This window comes from Vigna radiata, chromosome 8 (assembly GCF_000741045.1).
Source record: "Vigna radiata var. radiata cultivar VC1973A chromosome 8, Vradiata_ver6, whole genome shotgun sequence".
Taxonomy (NCBI): domain Eukaryota; kingdom Viridiplantae; phylum Streptophyta; class Magnoliopsida; order Fabales; family Fabaceae; genus Vigna; species Vigna radiata.
In genome coordinates, this window is record NC_028358.1 from 28705479 (window position 1) to 28728378 (window position 22900).

General features: G+C 34.8%; 3 protein-coding genes across 3 annotated transcripts; 2 read left to right on the forward strand and 1 right to left on the reverse strand.

The window, feature by feature from the left end:
• The first annotated feature begins 1399 nt into the window (after nt 1–1399).
• On the forward strand, nt 1400–6274 carry LOC106770775 (proteasome subunit alpha type-5). Its single transcript, XM_014656574.2, has 9 exons — nt 1400–1568; nt 1679–1760; nt 1874–1954; nt 2446–2559; nt 2640–2741; nt 3137–3195; nt 4891–4993; nt 5760–5825; nt 5927–6274. The coding sequence occupies exons 1-9, from the start codon at nt 1555–1557 to the stop codon at nt 6017–6019; spliced, it is 714 nt and encodes a 237-aa protein (XP_014512060.1). The 5' UTR covers nt 1400–1554; the 3' UTR covers nt 6020–6274.
• Nucleotides 6275–7448: 1174 nt separating this feature from the next.
• On the reverse strand, nt 7449–9745 carry LOC106770903 (transmembrane protein 205). Its single transcript, XM_014656748.2, has 3 exons — nt 9445–9745; nt 9019–9238; nt 7449–7861 (listed from the first exon to the last, which is right to left on the reverse strand). Exons 1-3 carry the CDS (start codon nt 9633–9635, stop codon nt 7646–7648), a joined length of 627 nt encoding a protein of 208 aa, XP_014512234.1. The 5' UTR covers nt 9636–9745; the 3' UTR covers nt 7449–7645.
• Nucleotides 9746–15208: 5463 nt separating this feature from the next.
• On the forward strand, nt 15209–21708 carry LOC106772785 (BRCT domain-containing protein At4g02110). The gene is made up of 10 exons (XM_014659369.2): nt 15209–15431; nt 15531–15620; nt 15706–15810; nt 16365–16466; nt 16562–16646; nt 16799–16868; nt 17001–17045; nt 17708–20269; nt 20558–20774; nt 20998–21708. The coding sequence occupies exons 1-10, from the start codon at nt 15348–15350 to the stop codon at nt 21544–21546; spliced, it is 3909 nt and encodes a 1302-aa protein (XP_014514855.1). The 5' UTR covers nt 15209–15347; the 3' UTR covers nt 21547–21708.
• Nucleotides 21709–22900: the final 1192 nt, after the last annotated feature.

The window sequence follows — 22900 nt, forward strand, 5'->3', positions numbered from 1 at the left end:
GGCCTAAGCAGATAAATTAAGTGAATAATAATAAAAACAAGTTTTAATTTTTTACCTTTAGTCTTTTATTATTGTCACACTTAAAATGAAAAAAATGTCAATTAGTTTTTTTTACCACTTGAAGTGAGATACATGCACAACTCATTATAAATGAAAATAAACTTATAAATATTGATTAATGTGTCAAATTGAATTACTGAAACAATATTAATAAAATAAAAAGCAAGGATTCAAGAAGCATTCTGAATAGATGAGAAGTTAGACACAAAAAAGAAGAAGATAAAAGTCCTAATTGATCAGTGAGAGAATAGAAAGGACTAACTAATATTTTCTTCCTAATCAAAAATTATAATTTGTTAAAAAAGTTGTTAGTTTATTAAATATAATTTTTAGTATTTATAAAAATTAATCACTCATAATATTTTAACTTTTTTTGGATTATTTTTAAAAGAGGCCTAAATTAAAAGGGCGTTGCTCCCTGCACTTCCCCATATGTTTTCTCCACCTCCCCATTTTCTTATTTACCCTTCACTCTATTTTTCTATTCCTATTTTATCCTTTTTAATAAAAGTTTGTTTTATATTAAAATTTTATAATTTTTACCTACTCAATTACATAACCTATAATCTATTATTGATTCTCTTTAAATCTTTTACGTGTTTTCATTCTTATTCTTTAGTGATGGAATTCTTTCTTTTCTCTTTACCGTGAAAGTGGTGGAAAGAATTGTTGTCCAATACAATAGTTCAATCAAATCTACAATTGAAGGTAGAAGTTCAATCATTTATAAGCTTTGAAGGCAGTGGTGCACTCTGCAAACATGAATAAACCTTAATCCTAAGCGTGAATAAACCTTAATCCTAATAATGTCAAAATCTCTCTTAAACGAATATGATCATCCGTGGATGGATATCAACATCCGTTTCAAGGCCAAACGGATTTGTTACATCCCATCAGGCCAAGACAAACCAAACACAGCAACCAAAATGGAGGCCTAAAGTAGCTTTACTTGCCTTAAGGCCTTGCTTGCTACACCTCCATATACTTTTTCCTGCACTCCATATTAAAAAAAAATTCACTTTGTTCATCATAAATGTAGAATCTGAAGTTGACAATGACTTTTCAATTTATCTTTTTGAGAAAAATTACTTTGGAATTTTAATTAAAAAATGTTTCTCATTTATTATTTGTATAATTCAAAAAATTATTTTCACAATTAAAAAATAAACCTTATATATATATATATATATATATATATATATATATAGGAACAAAAACCTTTGGCGAATCGCCTATAAGGCAACCCAGTTTGTATGGGCTAGGCCGAATTGTGTATGGATCAGATGAGCCCATCACGATCTCGTCCTCCATTCCAAGCTCAAAAAAAAAAAAAAGAGGAACAAGAGAATTTTGGAGTCGTCTTGAGCAAGGTAATTAAGCTCAGTGACGAGCGAGTGAGCAGGTAAATCAAGTACCTTCCGGTATCTGGCGACCTAAACAAAAAGCTTCTCATTCTCCACTTGTCTATTCAGTTCCTCCTTCTGAATTCTGAAGATGTTTCTCACAAGGTGAATACCCCACTTTTGCGGCAAAATTGCATTCCAATTTGCTTCATTCAATGGCGAAACGTATTAGGTTTTTTCTGTTTGTTTAATTGTTTGTTGCGTGAATGACATAGGACTGAGTATGACCGAGGAGTCAACACCTTTTCTCCCGAAGGCCGTTTGTTTCAGGTTGAATATGCAATTGAAGCAATCAAGGTTTGTCGCTTCACCCCCATATATACATATTCCGTCATTTTTGTCCGTCTGTGACAAAAACAGAGTTTACAGTTGTTTTTATTGTTTGTAAATGGGTTTATATTGGATTGCAGCTTGGATCGACTGCGATTGGGCTGAAGACCAAAGAGGGTGTTGTCCTTGCAGTTGAAAAGCGCATCACTTCTCCTCTGCTGGTTCGTTTACTAACCTTTTGTTTATGCTACTGGCATTTTATGATCTTACTCTGACATTTTTATGCCTAAACGTGCTATTAATTATTAACAAGCGCCATATATACATCATGGAATAAAGTAAGAAACACATAAATGTGCTTGATATAAATTGTATTTTTGGGGTTAAGCTGTTTGCTTTTGGTTGTACTTCCGAATCTTGATTGTTGATGCCAATTTTAGATACAACATGTGAACATATTCATATATTTTGAAAAATAACGATGGTTATCGTAATATTGTTTTATCTTTGCATTCTTCATTTTTGTTTTGGGGGTGAAAAAGGATCCTTTTCTTTTTTTTAGGTTCTGCACACGATAAACCTCTGGTCTCTACTTATATGGTTGCTGCACTTAGTTTATATGGATTTTATTTGGGATAGAGACATAATTATCTTGTAGTTGTTACTTTTGCTTTGCATTATCATTGATTGCTTGCAAGAAATTGTCTTTCAGGAGCCTAGTAGTGTTGAGAAAATTATGGAGATTGATGACCACATAGGTTGTGCTATGAGTGGATTGATTGCTGATGCTGGAACACTTGTTGAGCATGCGCGGGTTGAAACTCAGGTATTGTTGACCTTGTCGCATATATTAGTTAGTTGATTAGCTAATGATTTATATATTTTATTTTGGTTTCTTGTTCACAGAATCATAGGTTCTCCTACGGTGAACCAATGACTGTTGAGTCCACCACTCAAGCTCTTTGTGACCTTGCCTTGCGTTTTGGTGAAGGTGATGAAGAATCCATGGTAACGAGCTTCTCAACTTTGATATTCATGTCTATTTTTTATGCTTCTGTTTAGGAAAAATAATTTATGAGTGTTTCTTAGTAAAGTTGTTTCTTGTTTATATATACCTTAGATGTATAGATGCCTTATATATTGCATTTGACAGATGTTGATTGGAGATATAAGCAAGTGTTAGATACCTAAACAATTTTTCTATGCGCAGAAATCCTTGTATGACTCAACTATTGAATGTTTGCCATTTATATTTAAAATGTGCAATTCCTGTTGCTGTTTGATTCAGTAGCATGTGCCGACAAACACTTATCTTTTGTACACAATACTAAATCAGTATGTTCCTGTTGCAGTGGATCATCATGTATTTATTCTAACATGCCATTTCTTTTTCTCTTTGGCAGTCTCGACCATTTGGAGTATCTCTCCTCATTGCTGGCCATGACGAGAATGGACCTAGCTTGTAAGTATTTATTTTGCCTGTTATGCAACGACTTGCTGTATGTAGTGTAATGGAGTTATTCTTTTGGTTCTTTTTTCTGTGTTTAGTAAGTGATTACATTAAATGTTTCTTTGTCCTGAATCTGAAATATCAGTGATTGTTTTCAATTTGTCATTATTCATATTATTTTATTATTTCTTTCTCTGGGGATCAGTGGAATTTCAAAGAAAGGAACTTTGCACAAAATTTATTTTCTTAAGGAGATTTTTACTTAACTCAATCTCACAAAATCAACATATAAGATAAAGTTTTTATCCACATATATATCATTATTAAATTATATCTGTTATCGATGATGTTGGATCTTCAACGTGTCTCCTTACACCAAAGACTAGACATTGAGTATGAGACTTTGTGAATATTCTGTTAGCGGTCTGATATAGGGTGACATGAGAGACCAACAACCTTTGTTAGGATAAATTTTGATACCATCTTAATAGGTAGATGTATGTCTAAGTTAACTTCGAAAAACTGACTTCTAAGTTAAGATTTGTGCATACATACTAGGGGTGTTCAGAAACAAACTGATAAAAAAAAATGCTGACCCAAATTTGATAAATGAAAAAAATTAAAACTTTTGGATTGTTTTAAATTTTTTTAAAAAGAACTATGTGGTTCAGTTTGCAGTTTAGATGTTCAGAACTGGCCCAAATCGAACTAAAATATACCTTTAGAATAGTATTATTATTATTGTAAGTTATTCATTTCAATCTAAATTTCAATATAAATACTAAATCTTACAAAGGTTCAAATTAACCAATGAATGCGGAGGAACATGAACGATTGAATAAAGAAGGATGCATGATGAGAGAGATGAAAGGAAAAGAAAAACTGTAGAAGAACCAACATCTAATAATGATGCCGGAGATTCAGGCATCAAAAGACCTTGTAGGCCTACATCTTGGTGTTGGGCTCATTTTTCAAGAATTGACGGGACCTTTAGAACTAAGTGTGATTGGGGTAGTAAGGATTATGCCATTTGTCGCATAAATACAAAAAAAAAAAAAAAAAAAAAAAAAAAGAGAAAAAAAGGTGTATAAATATATATATATATTATGTTCAGTGTTCGTTTTGATGTTGATGCATGCAGACAAACACTGTCTAGTATGATAATTGTGGATGAGTTGCCTTTTGACTTCGTTGAGGGAGAGAGATTTCGTTATTTTATGAGTATCTTACAACCTAAATTTCCAATTTCGGGAAGGACTTTCATTGTTACGGATTGCTGGCGTATTTAGCTTAATGAAAACCATAAGTTGAAAGATTTGCTTAGTCATTCAAATCAAGGTGTAAGTTCCACGATTGTAGCATGATTTTGTTGTGTTTCAGCCTTTTACCCTGCTAGTTCAACTTTCAATATGTATTGGTATTTTAGCTTGTGAATGGAAAGCCGTTCATTGTCACAACTAGCAAGTTTTTCTGTTGGAAACATTCGTGGGGTAGCGTATAGGTCACTTTCCTGGAACGGTTTCCTGTTCAACTGTAAAGTGTAAACAGTTTCGTGTTCTTGAATATCATAGACACACTAAAGCAGATCATGATATTCTGTTTTTTGTTGTCATAGGCAATATGTAGTTTTATATTGCTGCTGGTTTTTTTCCAGTACTCTTTCAATCTGGACTTATGCTTACTGAATTGATATGTTCCAATTATTAGATATTACACCGATCCATCTGGCACGTTTTGGCAATGCAATGGAAAAGCTATTGGTTCTGGGTCAGAAGGCGCAGACAGTTCTCTACAGGAACAATTCAACAAGGTACCGGCAATTTAATCTTCGTTGTTTTTGAACCTTATGTTTATAATAGTAAACTTATAGTTCACTAGGGTAAATGAACAAAGAGGGAAAACAAACAGAAATGAGGAGACCTCATTCTCATCACTCTTTGACAGGACAGGTGGAGTAGAATGAAAACATGGTAAACAATAATTACCTTCCATTTTAAATAATGTATAAAAAGTAATACTATTCCAATAATATTTGTCATTTATCTGGAACCAAAAAAACTTTCAACTTTACCCTCTTCCAAATTTACCTAATTTGTAGTTTGCTTACTGAGAAAATAAAACAAACCCAAGCCAGTAATATGCCGAATTGTATTTTTTTTTTTATTTCATCCTATTTTTATTCCTCGCTTACCTTGTAATTAAGTATACTTAAGTTAACTAACTATTCAGTTTACATTGTTCCCTTTTTTTTTCCTTTCCTGTTTACATTGCTACGAAGCATAATGTCTTGTTCACCATCTGTGTATTATATCGGAAAATGTTAAACTAGCCAATTTCTGATATTTTGATTGTCAAATTAGTGCAATGCCGTTATCAAGTCGTTCCTCAATTTTTATTTATTTTTTTGTCTATACGCTGCCAATGTTCCTCTGAAAGATTATCTCTGAATTGTTGTTGTCTTTTAGCTCAGAATGTTCTAAATAGGAGATTATTATTCCAAAATTACGCTGAACATACGATGCTGTAAGATGGGTTTAAAACAATGTAATTTGGAGTTAATCTTTTATTTTGTGCAGGACCTAACCCTTCAAGAAGCCGAAACCATTGCTTTATCCATTTTGAAGCAAGTTATGGAAGAAAAGGTATCTTGCCTGTTACCTTATTTTGGGAATTGATTGGACGCCCCACTCCTGAATGTGATGGAAAAAATTTTATAATTCTTTCATTTGTATTTTCATATTAGGTCACTCCCAACAACGTTGACATTGCCAGGGTAGCTCCAACATATCATCTTTATACCCCCTCTGAGGTGGAAGCTGTGATAAGTCGTCTATGATTTTCTTTTCGTGATGTTTCCTTATTTTTAAGTATTATGCGGGAACTTTTTCGTGGGTGATGCTACATGTGATGCTACACTTGTGGCCATGTTGTACGCTGTACGAGATTCTGCTGTCTTATTTGCTGCATTCAGGATGAAATTGAGAACTAGAGGAAGGATTACAAGGCGAGGAAAAACGAATCAAAAAATATGCTACTAAAAGAATTTAAGATTTATTTTCAACGATTTTTTAGTCGTCGTTGTCGAAGAAAATTACTCAGCTTGATCAATTATAACATCTTAAATACAGTTTGACGTTAGATAGTTCAAAAATTTACCCTATCGGGTTTTATTATAAAAAATTATAAACTATTTATATTTTTACATATACAAATATTTCTTATAAAATTGAAATCTAATCATGATAAAAATTTGGAGATGCTTTTACATTATTATGCTAGAGATAAATAGAGGTAAACTGGATCGGTTATTGTTTGATGTTCATCTTTTTTCCTTACCGTGTTGTTAACTTCGATAGGTATCATTCTGAAGGATTAACCATATTCCTTAATGAACGGTCGTAAGTATAGTGTTAGTTAAAGTATAGGATAATTAACTTTTACGTGATTGAATAATTTGTTTAGTGCTTGGTCCAACCTCTTTCCAGAATAGGGTAGTTAAATATCTACTTTTTTTAGGTATACATGATTTAACACGTTTGAAATGTGTCTAATAACATTGTGAAAAGGAAATGGGTATGCAAAGGGACGATGCTGCTGTGGCCTCGTTTGTTAAGCATACACGAAATCATGTCGCGTGAAAGAATCTATTCATCGCTGCCTCATGAAGGAAAAGAAATTGATTGTAAGCGTTCGTCATCCCGATTAAGTATGATTCAAGACTGATTTGCGCAGGATATAGAGGCTCACGAATTATATCATCCAAAAGTAAATTTGCACCTTAAATAGATGCATGTTTTCAATCCGCTAGCAGTCTGGTTTTGGACACTGGTTTTGGTAACAGTCCAAAAACATAGTTGTACTTCTTGAGGGTGGCTCAGAAAACTGGATTTTCAATGCATCACAACCAAGCTCTGCAGGTCATTGATCTGAAACAATAGCCATTCGAAGAGGCTTGTATAGCCTGTTAATGATTATTTTTTGTAGTTTGGTCAATGGTGGACAACCTAGCATCACTTAGGGTTTGCAGAAGCATGTGCAGAGGTACAAGACGCGCACAACACCTTCCACATAATTAAAATGACATACCAACGTTACGTGATCCTTTTCTTTCGGAGAACGTTCATTTTTAACATATATATAAATGGATTAGTTGTTTTATTTTGAATCCATACATTTAAATTCAAAATTTATCCAATTCATCCATTCCACACCCCTATTTTGAACTAAATAGTATAGCTATAAACCCTCTCAAGTAGCCGACAAAAAGTGAACAAGGAGCAGATACTGCTAATATTATTCATGTGAGGAGCCATCATGTTTCCATTATACAGACATGCTAGACTTATTTTACTTAAAGTAAAACAATTGGAAAATAAAGGGAACACTAGGATCCTCACTTATATTGTTCTTCAGCAGGAGTTCATTTGTCTTTAATAGAATAGAATTGGGGGCACAAACTGAATCAAAGATCAATTTTTCCTGCCAAGTACCAAGAGTGTATTGCTAGACTCCCAAAAGACATTATGTTGGCAAGAGAAGATAATCCATGAATCATACCAAATTTCTTATTCATGGCTTTAAGTTTTGGGTTTGACTTGGCAACTTCCACATTTTTCGACCACCCAACTTCCTCCCCTATACTGTTTTCTCTCTCCACTTTATGCCTTTGCTTCATCATCTGCATCAGAAAAACAAAATGCTCTGATTCATAAACTAACAAATAGTATGGTATAATGAATGTTGGCAGCTTAACAGCATAAAATGTTAACATGACTCAGATATTAGTTAGGAGATACTGCCATTAATGCGACAGGTGAAAAAGAATCAACCTTAAAAGAAAATCAAGGAGGAAAAGTGGAATATAACGGTTACTGTGCGAGCAGTCGAAAAAACAAGAGATTACAAACCTCTACAGATTATAAAATTTACTGATGATTATATAAAAAAATGTGATTTTTAATCTCGGAACAATGGTCAATAAATAAAAGCAATATTAAAGCAAAATATGAATGTCCAAAATCCTTCTGGAAAGACATAAAAACTGGTAATCAGAACTGATATTGATGATAATAATAATAGAAGTCAGAATCAACATAATGACAATAAATTAAGCACAGTTATAGATCTTCTTTTAAATCAAAAATGGAAATGGTAAGAAACCAGCAGCCAACTTATCAAATTTAAGATGAACATAAGTCATACATTTGACTGATTTAGTTGGCCTTCATTTAAGCCAACTGAAATTTCAGCACACTTTTTTTTTAATCAACAAATTTTAACTGTTAATACAACAGCTTTTGTCAGTGAAAATTCAAGCTCACAATCCATCCCTTCCTCCTACTTTTACCACCACGTCAACCTCATATCCCCTGAAACATTAGTGCAATTAACATTTCCGGACAATGCTTAGTTTCCTTTTATAAAATGTCTCCTCAGTCTAGTTCATTTATAGACACATATCAAACTTTATAAGATTTTAAAATGGAATCAAGCTTCTTAAACCACTGACACTCAAGGCTTTACATATTTAGCGACAGCTGAATTATTGAAGGTGCATGAAATATGGCAACACACATCTTGGCTTTGGCAAACTGATTTTGCTATGCATGCATATAAAAAATAATACACACATACCAACAGTTCGGTCTTTACTGTAAAAAATAGTCCAAGTGATAGTTTATACCAATCAATCTGCCATTTTAAGTTTCCATTTCCACCCCTCCACTTCCAATCAAATTGGTCTGGTCATTGTAACAAATCGGGAGCAGCATTTAAAGGCCTTGTTTGTTTTACTTGTGAGAACAATGAAGCCATGCTAATAAAGTTAATCTTTACCTCGATGGTCATAGGTGTGAAGACAAACAAGTTGGTAAGATTGAACGCAAAGGAGGAGAGCAAAAACCCAAGCTGGTATCTCTCAGTAGTGGAGGAGGTTTTCCACGGGTGAAGGTAACCGAATGAGGCAACCGATACAGCGCAGCACACCCCCACCATCGAGAAATACGCCGGAAACATCTTGCTCTGCAGGTTCCCAAACTGATGCCTCGGCAGATTTCTGAATCACAAAATTCAACAAAATCATAACCAATTTTCACAGACACAACAAAGAATTCATAAATTGCCAGAGATCCCAAGTCATTTAGTCACTCTCAAAATGAAGTATATAAGGAAAGCCCCAAGCCTCCTGAGGTGAAATTGGACCCAAACTCAAATTTCTAAGAATGATTGAGAAAAAGAAAACGGGTGATAAAGAATGCGTACTTGAACATGATGATGCCGCCGATGAAGGTGACCCATAGAGCGGCGCCGAATGCGGTGGAGAAACTGAGGAGGTGAGCGAGTTTGAGGTAGGTGGTAAGATTGGGTGATTTTGAACCCAGAGTCTCCGGTGAGAATATGACTCCGACGGCTAAGAAAGCCACGGCGGTGATGAACCGACTAAGCCAACCCATGCAGCAGAAGAAGATGAAAGTGTCTGAGTGATTAAGTGAATAGTAAGTGTGGTTCTGCTTCTGCCAAGGGACCAGAAAACTGAACGAGGTGGTCTTTAAGTTGAATTGAAGCAATAAAAGATGCTATTAAATCTTTCTCTACCTACCAAACCGAACCCAACCTACTGGTCCTCGTTCAAATTAAAATCCGGTTTACTTAACTTCCTTTGGGCCATTTCTTCCTGCACCCTAACTTTTAAAATCCTATCCTCATCAAAAGTTATTAAAATAAAGAAAAATTAAAAGGTCTTCTTCTCCTTACTTCAAGCACTACCTTCATCCCTCATCTCTTCATTGCATTTTATTTTATTTTCTTCTTTGTTATTTTTTGTTCTTTCTTGTATGTAGAAGGAAACTCTTGATCTAAGACTTTGTTTATTCTAGGAATGGTAACGGGTCGGGTCGAGCATAGATAGTGCCTATTCACAATCCGATACATATTTAGAAACTTTATTTGTACTCGTCTCGTTACTTGTCAGTTATCCGTATAAAAAAAATTCGTGAATTTTTTTTAACCTGCAGATACCCGTTGGATACCTGTTTTTCACCAAACCCAGATTCAGGCTCAAGAGTCCATTCTCTTTTCTTATCTAGAATCATGGCTCACAAACCCTAATTTTTCATTTCAAAGATAGCATTCATCTCCTTCGTTCCCGTTCGCGCACAAGAGAAGTTTTGTTGTTCCAGACATCTTTCTTCCATCATGATTAGGGATCTATGTCTAATGTTTTATTGTCACCAGAATGCAAGAAAGAAAAATCACACTTCTCCTTACAACACTCCCTTCCAAACCCGCAAAACCCCTTTCCACCTCTACTCCCCTTGCCCAACCTCCTTCAAACCAGCATTAGTCAAATCGCCACCTAGCTCCACGCCTAAGATCACATCTTTAACTTCATCGTCAGCCCTGCCACCCTCCCGAAAAAGGTCCTCCTCCGTGCCCAATCCAAGCTCTGCAACTGGGTGAAACCTGGTAAGGAAGGTGTCCCAAAACTCTCGCTCCACCACGGAACCTGGTGAGGAAGGCATCGCGAAACTCTCTCGGAGCAACAGAAGAGGCAAACTTCGTGAGGAATGAGCAACTTCCTATTCCTTGTTCAAATTTGAAAAGGAAACCCTAAAAAAATGTGGGCTTTAGCCCAATTTTATTGTAAATTGTAAAAAAATTCTAATTGAAAAGTTAAAAAAAAAAAACTAATAAATAAAATTGTAATTTTATTTTTCAAACAGGTAACGAGTATTTGCAGGTACAAATAGTGTGATATCCGAACCCGACCCGTTAACAAGTGGGTACTAAAATACCCGCTACCCGTGAATACCTCTTACCCGCGGGTAGTAAATACCCGAAGCGGATTTTACCTGTAGATTCCCACGAGTACGTGTTTTTTTTTTGCCAACCCTAGTTCATCCCAACAATGAAGAATATGCATGAGTTTGTTTTATGGCTTTCGTGATTGACTTTCTTAGGGGTGGTAATAGATGTGTGTGTTTTGGACTTTTTCAATTATATTTTAGATTATGCAATCTGGTATGCATCACTAATTTTGAAAGTATGAAGTTGAAAGAATACTGGATTTCAGGGTGTCACAGGGTATTGTAAAGATCGTGTATTTTAAAACTTTTCAAAGGGTGAAAATGTGTTAAAAAAACTTCTTTATTTAATGTGCATAATTAATTCAAAACATAATGGTTTCAAAAAGTTTGATTCAATTACATTATTCAAAAATAATGAAAATAACGCTGAAAAAAAAAACTCCAATTATATAGTCTCAAAAATCCAAAATCAAAATAACTTTAAAAGAAAATTGTTGTTCTCTGTCATCTCTCACATCTATCATGCTTCTGGAATATCTGTAACATCGTTTGCTCACATATAACTCAATATACGACGGTCATCGATAATTTCAGTCACAAACACAAATATAAACACGTATAGGATAAGGTACGATTAAAACAATCATAACAACAATATATAAACACACCAATTATATAAACCATAAACAACCACCCCATACATAAAAGTAATAACAATAGTATTTGTATTCCTCTCCATAAACAATTCAAACATATTTAATTACTCGGTCCCTGATCCTCGATCCTCGATCCTCAATCCTAGATCCCTGGCCCTTGATGCCATCATTAACATCTCACACTTAGACCCTTAGTCTATCAACTCATTATCACTTGTGTTAACTACCTTACTATCACCATTATAGTAACATCATTATTACTCATATCATAACCATAAGCATATTTCATACCTTGATCATCATTATAGATACACCACCGTCATGATTATCACCATTGTGATTATCCACCATCATGAATAACACCATGAGCATCACCAATCCATGAACCCCTTCATGAAAAGACTCAGTCACTCTCTTATATCCTACCTCACTCGCTTGTAGCCTTTCATACAGGCCCACATGTAGCCTCCTCCACAAGTATGCTCAAGTCATCCCTTCTATAGCTTTGAACTCATTCCTCGATCACACAAGACGAAACATTTATCCCCCACCAAAGAAGATTAAGCACTCGAACACCATTCTCTTTTCTACAACTATTTGTCAAAGAGAACATCACTATCACTCCATTTTCAACAACCAATGCCAAAAAGAGTACTCCCTTTTCAACAACAAATGTCAAAGAGAACCGCTAAACGTAGATAGTCTCAAAATTTACGAGGTACAACAAGTAGACTAATCTCTCATGTCTCATGCTCGTTGATCAACCACACACACCCTTGTGCATTCCATCACTCATTCATGCTCCACCACAATCCAAAAGTCAAACATGACCCTAAGCACATCCATTATTCCCATTTCTTACACAACTTCATGTTCCAAGTTCATACTTTTGTCCTACATCCAAATCTCCATCCAAAACTAAAGTTTTCCATGAAAATACAATGAGATAATTGATTATCATAAGTGATAATCGATTATTCAAAAGAGGTTCAAAGTTACACAATTCGCACTGTGATAATCAATTATCATGACTATTAATTGACTACCATTAATCTATTATCATTACTTTAGTGGTTTTTACACGTTAACTTTTTCATAATCGCACGTATGAAACAATGATCTGTTATTATTCCAGATAATCCATTATTTTCGAGAATAGTAACGTTCTGGACTAAAACTTAAGGTCCTAACTCCTCATGCATTAATCCTAAAACATGCGAAATCATACACAACACATCATACACGTATACAAATCTTGTATATACATTTCTATACACATGGATACACACTTACACACACCCATAATATTAAAGTAGTCATCCAAAACCCATCATCATGTAGATTTCAACCCAACATACTACATACGACCATCATACCTTTATTTACAATATATACTTGCATGGTAAAAATCCCAAACAATATACCTTTAACCCCTTTTGACATCAATACATATTATGACGTAAAAACCCAACAAAGTCATACATACTTTCATAGGAAAAAACCAACATAAACACGATATAAACCCCATTATCATACAAAACCTATTATAACCCATATTCAATAATCAAAATAACCTCACCTTTGAAACTAATCAAGAACATACAACAATAAGAAAACAAATGTAAGCTTCCCCGTATCTTGGTCAATCCTAAGGCTTTATCTATCACAACAAAACATCATCAATCTCCCCTTGCACTAAAGGTTTTTTTCCAATTATTTATATTCTCTCCGAAAAAACGTCTCTCTCTCCCTATCTTTCTCTCTTTCTTGTTTTAGGTTAGGGTGTAAAATATGCAAACCCTTTTCCTCTTCTCCTTTTTATTATTTTTTTCATTCTATCTCTATCTTTTTAGTTTTAATAAAATCTCCATCTTAATATTTCAACCACCTAGATTACCTTTCTTATTTTCTCTCAATTACTTTTTAAAATACCAACAATTACCAAATCTTTTCAAGATTCTAAGTAATCCCTTTTTAACTTTCATTATTTAATTTTATTTGCATGTTTTTACTTTCTACACCCCTAACTTAACTTTTGCACCAATTAATAAAGGTTAAAAAGACCTTTTTTATCCCTAGGCAATAATATACAATCAAACAAATCTAAGTTTCTCTTGCACCATTCTCCCTAGGATTTGGACTCACATCCATTTAATCCCAGACATACATCTCTACTAACAAACCAACACATCATATTGACATACAAATCACAATCCAGCAAATGTACCAACCACGTGTTGTACCTTATCCAAAATAAAATCAATAAAATAACATAACAATTATGTCATAATCAACACATACACAAACAAAACACCAAAGTCTCAATGCTATTTTATATCTAGTTATTCTATTTTTTACGGGTCTTATAAGATTGGACAATCCATAATGGAGTACCAGATCTGGGAGATTATTACAAATTGGGCAGTTTGGTAAGCATAAATAAGTTATGGACTGGATAGTTCAAAATAAACTCTCGAATCCAGTATTACATTTCGGATTGTCCAATCCGATGTCGTGTTTTGATTATTGGATTGATCAATGTGAAATATATTACTAGATTCGGAAGTGTATTCCAGATTATCCAATACGAAACTAATTTATCCATACCGAATTATGTGTAACACCTCAATTTGGGATACCACGATTAAGAGAAAAAAAATGAAACTTGAAGTATGCAGAAAAAAATAGTTAATAACATCTTTAATGTTCTTACATGCAAAATGAAATTATATCTTCATGATTCAATAACATATCAATAAAATTTTGATTCAATAAAAATTTGAAACTTTAAATATGCGGAAAAAAAGAGTTAATAAAATCTTTAATGTTCTGACATGCAAAATGAAATAATATCTTCATGATTCAATAACATATCAAATATCAAATTAAATTGCCTTCAATTTTTTATTAGAAAACAACTTAAGAAAACCAATGTTCTTTTCCCCGACCTCTTGTTGCTCTATGTTGCATTTGAATCATCTACAAAGGCATTTTCTCCCATATAAAACGATCATTGTAGGTGAAAACCACATCCACAAACATAGGAGTGAGCTATCTGAGTATCAATCACAAGTATGAGAACAAAATTTTAAACATATATCATCATAACAAGAGATGATAGGTTATTCAACATAATTTTTGTAAGCTATTGGTTTGTCTCCAATGATGTTCTCTTCCTGCATGACACGACCAAAGAAAACCTCTTTCCCGTATCGCATAGTGCAGAGAAGTAGGTGCACAATGTTTGTTGACCAAAATATTGAAATTTAATGTAAGGAGACACAATGTAACAACTATTTGAGAAGAAACAAGAAGATGAGACACAAGAAGATAGATGGAGTGCAATGACGTTATGAAAAGGGAAAGATGGGAGAGAACATGACATCAGGGCTTTTAAGAGGGTTAATGTGGGATTTTAAAACTTAGGAGGTGCAGGAAGAAAAAAGAGGTACAGAAAGAAATTACCTTTCCTTTCTATATGAACTTGTCGGCACGGCCATGTCTATGGGCCGAATGAGCCTATGTTGGCATTTTCGTGATTTCATCATCCCGCCTCCAAAATCAAAACGGCGAGACAAATAAAAAATTCCCTCGCTTTTATTTATTTTTCAAATAAAATAATAAATAACTAGTTACCATATCAAGTCTTCCTCCACAAGTTTGTTTCTCGTTTTGCCGCTGGTTTCTTCCGTTTCCGCTTCGCATGATGGAAGCTAGTTACGTATCGCGAGTGTTTCGCGGTGTTCGTTTTGTTCTCCGTGGCTTCAATCCCGCCGCCGAAAGCCAGGTTTCTCTATATTCTTCTATATTCTGTTTACCGAGAGGGTTTCTCTTCTTCCGTAAGGTTTTTTTATTATCCCTTGAATTGCTGCTTGTGATTTTGTAGATCCGGTTTAAGCTTGAGGATGGCGGTGGACTTGACGCAGGGCAGTACGGTGGGAGTTGCACGCATGTCATTGTCGATAAGATTGCTTATGTGAGTTCAGTACGCTTTGCTTTTCTTTAACCCTATCATCGGCCTTCATTTTAAAGAGAGGGAGAATTATGTGTTGTGCGCGTAGGACGATCCTCTGTGTGTTGCCGCTAGAAAGGATCGGAAGACGCTCGTCACTGCTCTCTGGGTTGATCACAGTGCTGATATTGGAATGCCCGTTGATGCTTCTTCGGTTAGTTTCTTCTTCCATTCCCTTAATCGGAGTGCCTTTCTTTAGCATGAAACGTTGAGTTGAGTCCGCTTGGAACAACTTATTTGGACTTCTCTTATGCAAGAAGCACTTACAGATTAGGAAACTACCTAATGCCGTGTCCATAAGGTGTTTTCAACCTGAGTCCTCTAGGCAGTATAAGATAATGACTTATAGTTTTTGTTGAAATAATTCAGTCATTTTTCTAAGTTTTGAAGTAATTTATGTATAAATCTTTATATTATAAGCATTTATTTAGTAAGTACTTGATTCAACTGTTTACTTTCTCTTCGTGATGTGTAGTAAACTCAACGCGGGGGAAAGACTTGGTTAGTTCCACATTATAATTTTTTTAAAAAAGATTAGAAATTCCGACCAATTAGTTAATTGGTTTTGATTACACTGTCTAGACATCTTTTGACTTCCGAGTCACTTTGAGAGCCAGTAGGTGGTTTTTTTCTTGCTCCGCTCCGTTGGATGAATTTGTAGTAATTTTAACCTTTAACTGAACAAATTGAGTTTTCCCCATTTGGCAGGTTATGTATAGACCTCCTAAAGACTTGGATGGAATACCAGGTGCAAAAGATTTGATAATGTGCTTGACTGGTTATCTACGCCAGGATCGGGATGACATTATGGTGGGTATCTGTTATACTTTACCGTGTGATTTATTCGGAGGAGGTTGTGGGCTTTGTTGTGAGTTTACTTGAATTCACCTTATTTTCGCTTTTAGACCATGGTCGGCCTGATGGGTGCAAAGTTTTCTAAACCATTGGTAGCAAACAAGGTTACTCATCTCATATGCTATAAATTTGAAGGTTTGTCTCATTTTCGTAAATCCTGCCATTCACTTTTAACTTCGTGTATGCTTCATTGTTCTCCTAATTGCTTCATATTGCAGACTATTCAATGCTTATGATAATTTCGTTTTGTTTGTTAATTCTGTTTTAAAATTCAACTTTCAATATAGGAGAGAAGTATCTGCTTGCCAAGAGATTGGGCACAATAAAGCTAGTCAATCATCGTTGGTTGGAAGATTGGTATGCATGTGTATCCTGCTACCTTTACAAGGATGTGAATGAATCTCATCTGTTTGACACTTTTTCATTTGACTTGTTGGGATTATATAAATTTTAAGTTTTCTTCAAACAAAATTCTGTTTATTTTTTCAGCTTGAAGGAATGGGTGCTTCTTCCTGAAGACAGATATAGCAAGAGGTTAGGCGTTATATCACTTACAAGTGCAAATATTTCACAATAAATTTTTATCCACATCTTAGAATGCAATGCAAGTGTAGCATTTCGGATCTTATGTTCATGGATGCTGAATGGGGGCAGTATTCTTCTTTCTATGCTCGCATATTTATCGTACTCTTGTATGTTTAGAGATTGTCTACATGCCACACTTTGTTTCGTGTTATTCAATGACCTTGATAATGATTGCGGGAAATGGTCTCATTACTCAAGGAAAATATAGCTCAACTGTACTTGGGTAGAATATAAGATGTCATTTGCTTTACTCAACATCTTATTGCCAATAAGAATAATGCAGCATGTCCTCGTTAGTACTCGCATTCTTTACCATTCCTTGATGATTTATAGCTTCACTTATGCACTTGCCATGTTCAAATAGTGTCACATAATAAGGAAAATTTATTAAGTTTTACTTCAAACTAACTGTGATCGAGTCATGTGGATGAACCACTTAGCCATACGATATAGAAATTGAAAACTCGGCTTATTGTAAGAGGTATTTCAGCTTATAGTTGAAGATATGTGATTAAATCACTTGTTCTTCCTAAGATTACACTACTTTCTATAAGCTTTTAGAGGATCTTATCTTTTCAACTATTTACTGAAGCTTTGTTCCTTTTCAATAGTGGTTACGAACTAGAAATGACGGAGGAAGAGGCCAAGGATTCTGAGGAAGAAGGTGAAGATTCTAAGCTGGGACAATCAGGTGGGAGAAATATACAACAAAGCCCCCTTGGTTCAAAATTTGGGCATGCTGGAACTCATGGATTGTTGAAATCAGTAAGAGAGGCATCGATCAACTTACCAGATTCTACTGGTCCACGGGTTTTGCCAAATGTCAATAATGGTGAAGACTCTTTAGCCATTCCAGGAAACAAGAGAAAATCTGATCAAGACTCTAGCTTTTATAATGTTGATGACTCAAGGATACGCTATCAGACTCCTGATATTTCTAAATTACCTGAAAAATATACAAACATCACTGAGTCTAAGAATGCTGATTTTCCAAAGGCACTTGGCTGCCAGGACCCTGGCAATACTGCAAATACAAACTCATCTGTTCAGCAGTCCGGTCTGCATGGTAGCTCGATGGAGTCTAAGAAGTTGATAAGTGAATTGACATCAACATCTGCAAGTGCAGCTGGAGTTGCACATTCAAATGAAAAGCTTGGGGCCACAAGTTATTCTAGAAAGAACCAAAGGGAATTTTCTGTCCCAAGGATATTAGACGGAAGCTCAGGCATAGAAGGCAACAAATGTGAAAACAGTAAGGTTGACGAGGCAATTGGGTTTATGAAATCTACCAGTTTTGAAATTTCTGGGAGAGGAAATGATTTTACTAAAGAGGATGAACCATTTAGTTTATTGTCTCAAAAGAGGATAAATGAAGCTTCTTTTACGAAATTAAAATCAAGAAAGGTGTCTTCTGATGCAAAAGTCTCCATCCAATCAGCAAATGGTAAACCTCAAGGATTAAAAGTGACATCTAAGGTTGATGGGCCACCCAAAGCTGGTTCTAACTCCAACTCACTGGCATTTGATGAGCATTTCTCAAGAAATGCCAGCCCAGACTCTGCACAGTGTGATAGTGTCTATCAGAATAGTCCACAAACGGCTATTCGGAGCTTAAGTGAGTCTAAAATTAGTGGCAAGCCTGATGTCACAAGTTCTGGAATGCGACAAGTTGGTGGTAATGAAGCCGGGCTGCATATCACCCAAAGTCTTGATTCTTCACCAAAGGGAAACAAAATCTCACATAATGTGGAATCCGGTGGTTTTACTAACTTGGATTTAAGGAATGAAGAATGTAATAAACTGGTTAGAAAATCACCCACAAAGAAGTCAGTTGTCAAGGGAATTTCGGGTTCTAAACCTAGAACAGGTGCCACTGCTACACATAAAAGGTCACTTTCCTTGAATAAAACTAACCTTGGTGAAGGTGTAGCTTTATGCAGCGAAAGCAAAGAGATTTGTGATGCGAAGATGCATCAGGGTTATCACCAAAACCGGGACGATAACAAAAAGATGGAACAAGACGCAGTAAGTAAAAATACAAATGATGCTTCTGACAGAGCTGAGTTCTTGACGGATGAAACAGAGGCTCCAGATGATAAATATGAATTTGAGTTTGGAATGGCACTGAATGAAGAATCAGTCCAGGCTTCGGAAAAGCCGAATAGGGCAACAAAAGAGAAGTCAGAAGCAATTTGCCCTGCAACAAAATGTGAAGAAGAAAATCCTCCTAAGAAAGGCACAAATAAAGCAGAAACACAGAAAATGTCTTCGCTGTTAGTAAAGAATCAAGCAAGAGAATGTGCTGCTGGTAAAGCCAATGCCACAGTTAGTAAATACGCAGGCGATGCTGGTGACAGAACTGAGACTTTGGATGATGAAACCGAAGATCCAGATGACAAACTTAAAAATGAGTTAGGAATGGCACCTGAAGAAGAATTGGTTCATCCTTCAAAAAAACGAGATAAATCTACTAAGGTTCACCCTTCAAGAAAACGAGATAAATCTCTAAAAGAGAAGCCAGAAACAATTTTTCCCGCACCAAATTGTGAAGAGGCAATGCCTCCTCAAGGTGTCACAAATAAAACCGAAAAACAGAAGCCATCTTCACTGTTAGGAAAGGTTCAAGTAAGGAAACGTCCTCCTGGTAAAGCCAAGGCCACAGTTGCCAAGGATTTATCGAAACCTAAAGTTGTAGTATCTACGGAGAAGATTCCTAATGAAACGAGGCATGAGGCAGAGATAGACACTGTGGAAGAAATGCCCTCTTCTGCTGATAAACATGACAAGTCGGCCTTAGCAAGAAATAAGTCAGAGACTTTAGCTGAAGAAGAGAAGGAGAATAGACCAATTGATTTAATCCAGGATCCTGTGAAGGGCAGAAGCAATGGCAATCCAACTAATAAATCTAATGTAAGGCGAACAGATATCAAGTCTACTAAAGTGGGGCCCATTCCATCTATATCAGAATCTAACACGAGAGTAAAAACTGAAGCCGCATATTTTATATTAAGCGGTCACAATCTGCAGAGAAAAGAGTTTCAGCAAGTACTCAAGCGCTTAAGTGGAAGGGTTTGCCGGCATTCTCACAATTGGTCATATCAGGCGACACACTTCATAGCTCCTGACCCATTACGCAGGACTGAGAAATTCTTTGCAGCGGCTGCATCAGGAAGGTAAGGAATATTAGACAAACTAAAATAAAGTTCTAATACAATGCCCCTGCTTAAACACGGTGTGTCAAACCAAAGCAAGTCGGGAAGGAAATTTTTTGTTGTGATATCTTCCCATGTAGTGTAGGTTTCAGAATGGACGTGTTACTATTCAATCTCCTTCGAGAATCGTTGAAAAATAAGCAGCATAACTAGCGTCTTTCCCCTTCCTTTCGTATTGTTAGTATAACGATGTAGTTTGGCTTTCTTTGATTATAAATAAATAAATATTCAATCATTGGTGGAATGCAGGTGGATTCTGAAAACGGATTACCTAACTGCCAGCAGTCAGGAAGGAAGACTCTTGGCGGAGGAGCCGTATGAGTGGCACAGGAATGGTCTCAGTGAGGATGGAGCAATCAATATGGAGGCTCCGAGAAAGTGGCGGCTAGTTAAAGAAAAAACAGGTCATGGCGCCTTCTATGGAATGCGTATTGTTGTATACGGTGATTGCATAGCTCCGCCTTTGGTATGTTTCGTTTTTTATTTTTTTTCGTGTAATGTTCTTTTAATACTTGCCAATGCTACCCTGACTTTCATCCGAATTGTAATAGACTGACTTTAGGGATGGTCTCTATTTTTAATGCAGTTTTTGTTTGTATTATCAATTAATGAAAACGAGTTTCCAACCATTTGAACTGCGTTTTATTGACGATGACTTGTATTTCTGCTCCAACACAATTGTTTTACAGGATACTCTTAAACGTGTCATCAAAGCTGGCGATGGAACAATATTAGCCACTTCTCCTCCTTATACAAAATTCCTTGGTACCGAAGTCGACTATGCTGTAGTTAGCCCTGGCATGCCACATGTTGATATCTGGGTCCAAGAGTTCTTAAAACATGAGATACCTTGTGTTGTAGCGGACTATTTGGTTGATTATGTTTGCAAGCCCGGGTACTCACTCAAGAAGCATGTGTTATATGGCTCTCATGTTTGGGCAGAGAAATCGTTTGATAAACTTAAAAGCAGAGAAGAGATTGTTGCTCCTGAGGATTTCAGTAGTGATGATGATGATGATATAACTTGCCTAGTGTGTGGATCCCGCGACAGAGGAGATGTAATGCTGATTTGTGGTGATGAAAGTGGTTCTGTTGGGTGTGGAGTGGGTACCCACATCGATTGCTGCGATCCTCCACTAACACACGTCCCTGAGGACGACTGGTTTTGTTCAAAATGCAGTACCACCCGAAACTCCTCAAACAATCCCACTAAAAGGAAAAAGAATGTTTTATCATAAAAGCTAAGACCAAGTGATTGTTTAGGTACTTATCTGTATTATCTCAACCTTTCTCCTTCCTTTCTACACAACAATAATGGTAATGTATAATCATTTGTAATTAACAAAATTAACATATTTCAAACATGTTTGGGTAACGCTATTTATCGACTCAGAGGTTTATAACCAGTCAAAGTGTTACATATTATGAACGTATTTTATTAGTAATTTTTTAAGATAATATATGTTGAATTTAGATATTTTAATTTAGCAAAGGTACACAGTTTTACATACAGCTACTATATAAAAACTGTACCATAATTCAACTATGCCATAAATAATCATAGTAATTGATTGATTAAAAGCATGTTTAAGTAAGAGGATAGACTGGACCTTTTCAATGTACAAAGGACATGACAAAAGATGAAAAAGTGAGTTGAAAGCTTGTTATCAGTGTACAAGAATTTGGGAAAGTAATTTGTTAAAATAGTTAACAAAATTCAAAAGGCTTAATTGTATTTAAGTTAGATGATTTACTTATTTATTTTCAATTTATTGATTTTATTAATAAAAGGCTTCATCAAGTTTTCTAATTTTGTAAAGTTTAAGTTCACTTCTCAACAATGTGACATTTTTAAAATTTAGTCATATTTTTCAATTTATTAAAATATAGTAATGTGATCTCCTGTAGGTGAACGATTTTATAAATGGTTAGTATACCTTTTTACAAACAACATGGTATATAATTAAAATTTTTAATATTTATGTACTAAGTGTTTCATTATTAATTTAGTGGAAAAAGATGACATTTTGATCTTAAAATATGAAAAACTTGAACGAAATTTGTTAATTATTGATCAAATTTAAAAAAGAAGGTTAAATATAGAATTAAATCAATATAAAGTTATATAAATAAACATGTCATATGAAATGATTTAATAAAACTTAGTTTTTATTTATGAAAATATTTTTTTCAAAACTTTTTTGATAAGCATTTTATTGGGTATACATTTATCAGATTATTTATTTTACAATATTTGAAATTATATTAAATATAAAAAATAAATATAGGGTACTTTTAAGTAGATATCATACTTTCGTTATATTAATTAATATAATTACGATATATCGAAGAATGTGATATTCAAAACTATATAACAATATTAGGGTTAAATACACTATAAAATAAAAAAGGTTAAAATATTCTATTAATCTTTGCATTTGAATTTGTTCGAAAAAATTATATTTTATTGATCTTAATTCCCATTATTTTTGAAATCATATAACAATTAACTTATTTTGATCATTATTATACCAACAAAGTTAAATAGATATTATGTGTTAATGTGTGATTATTTATATTTATATTTTTTAA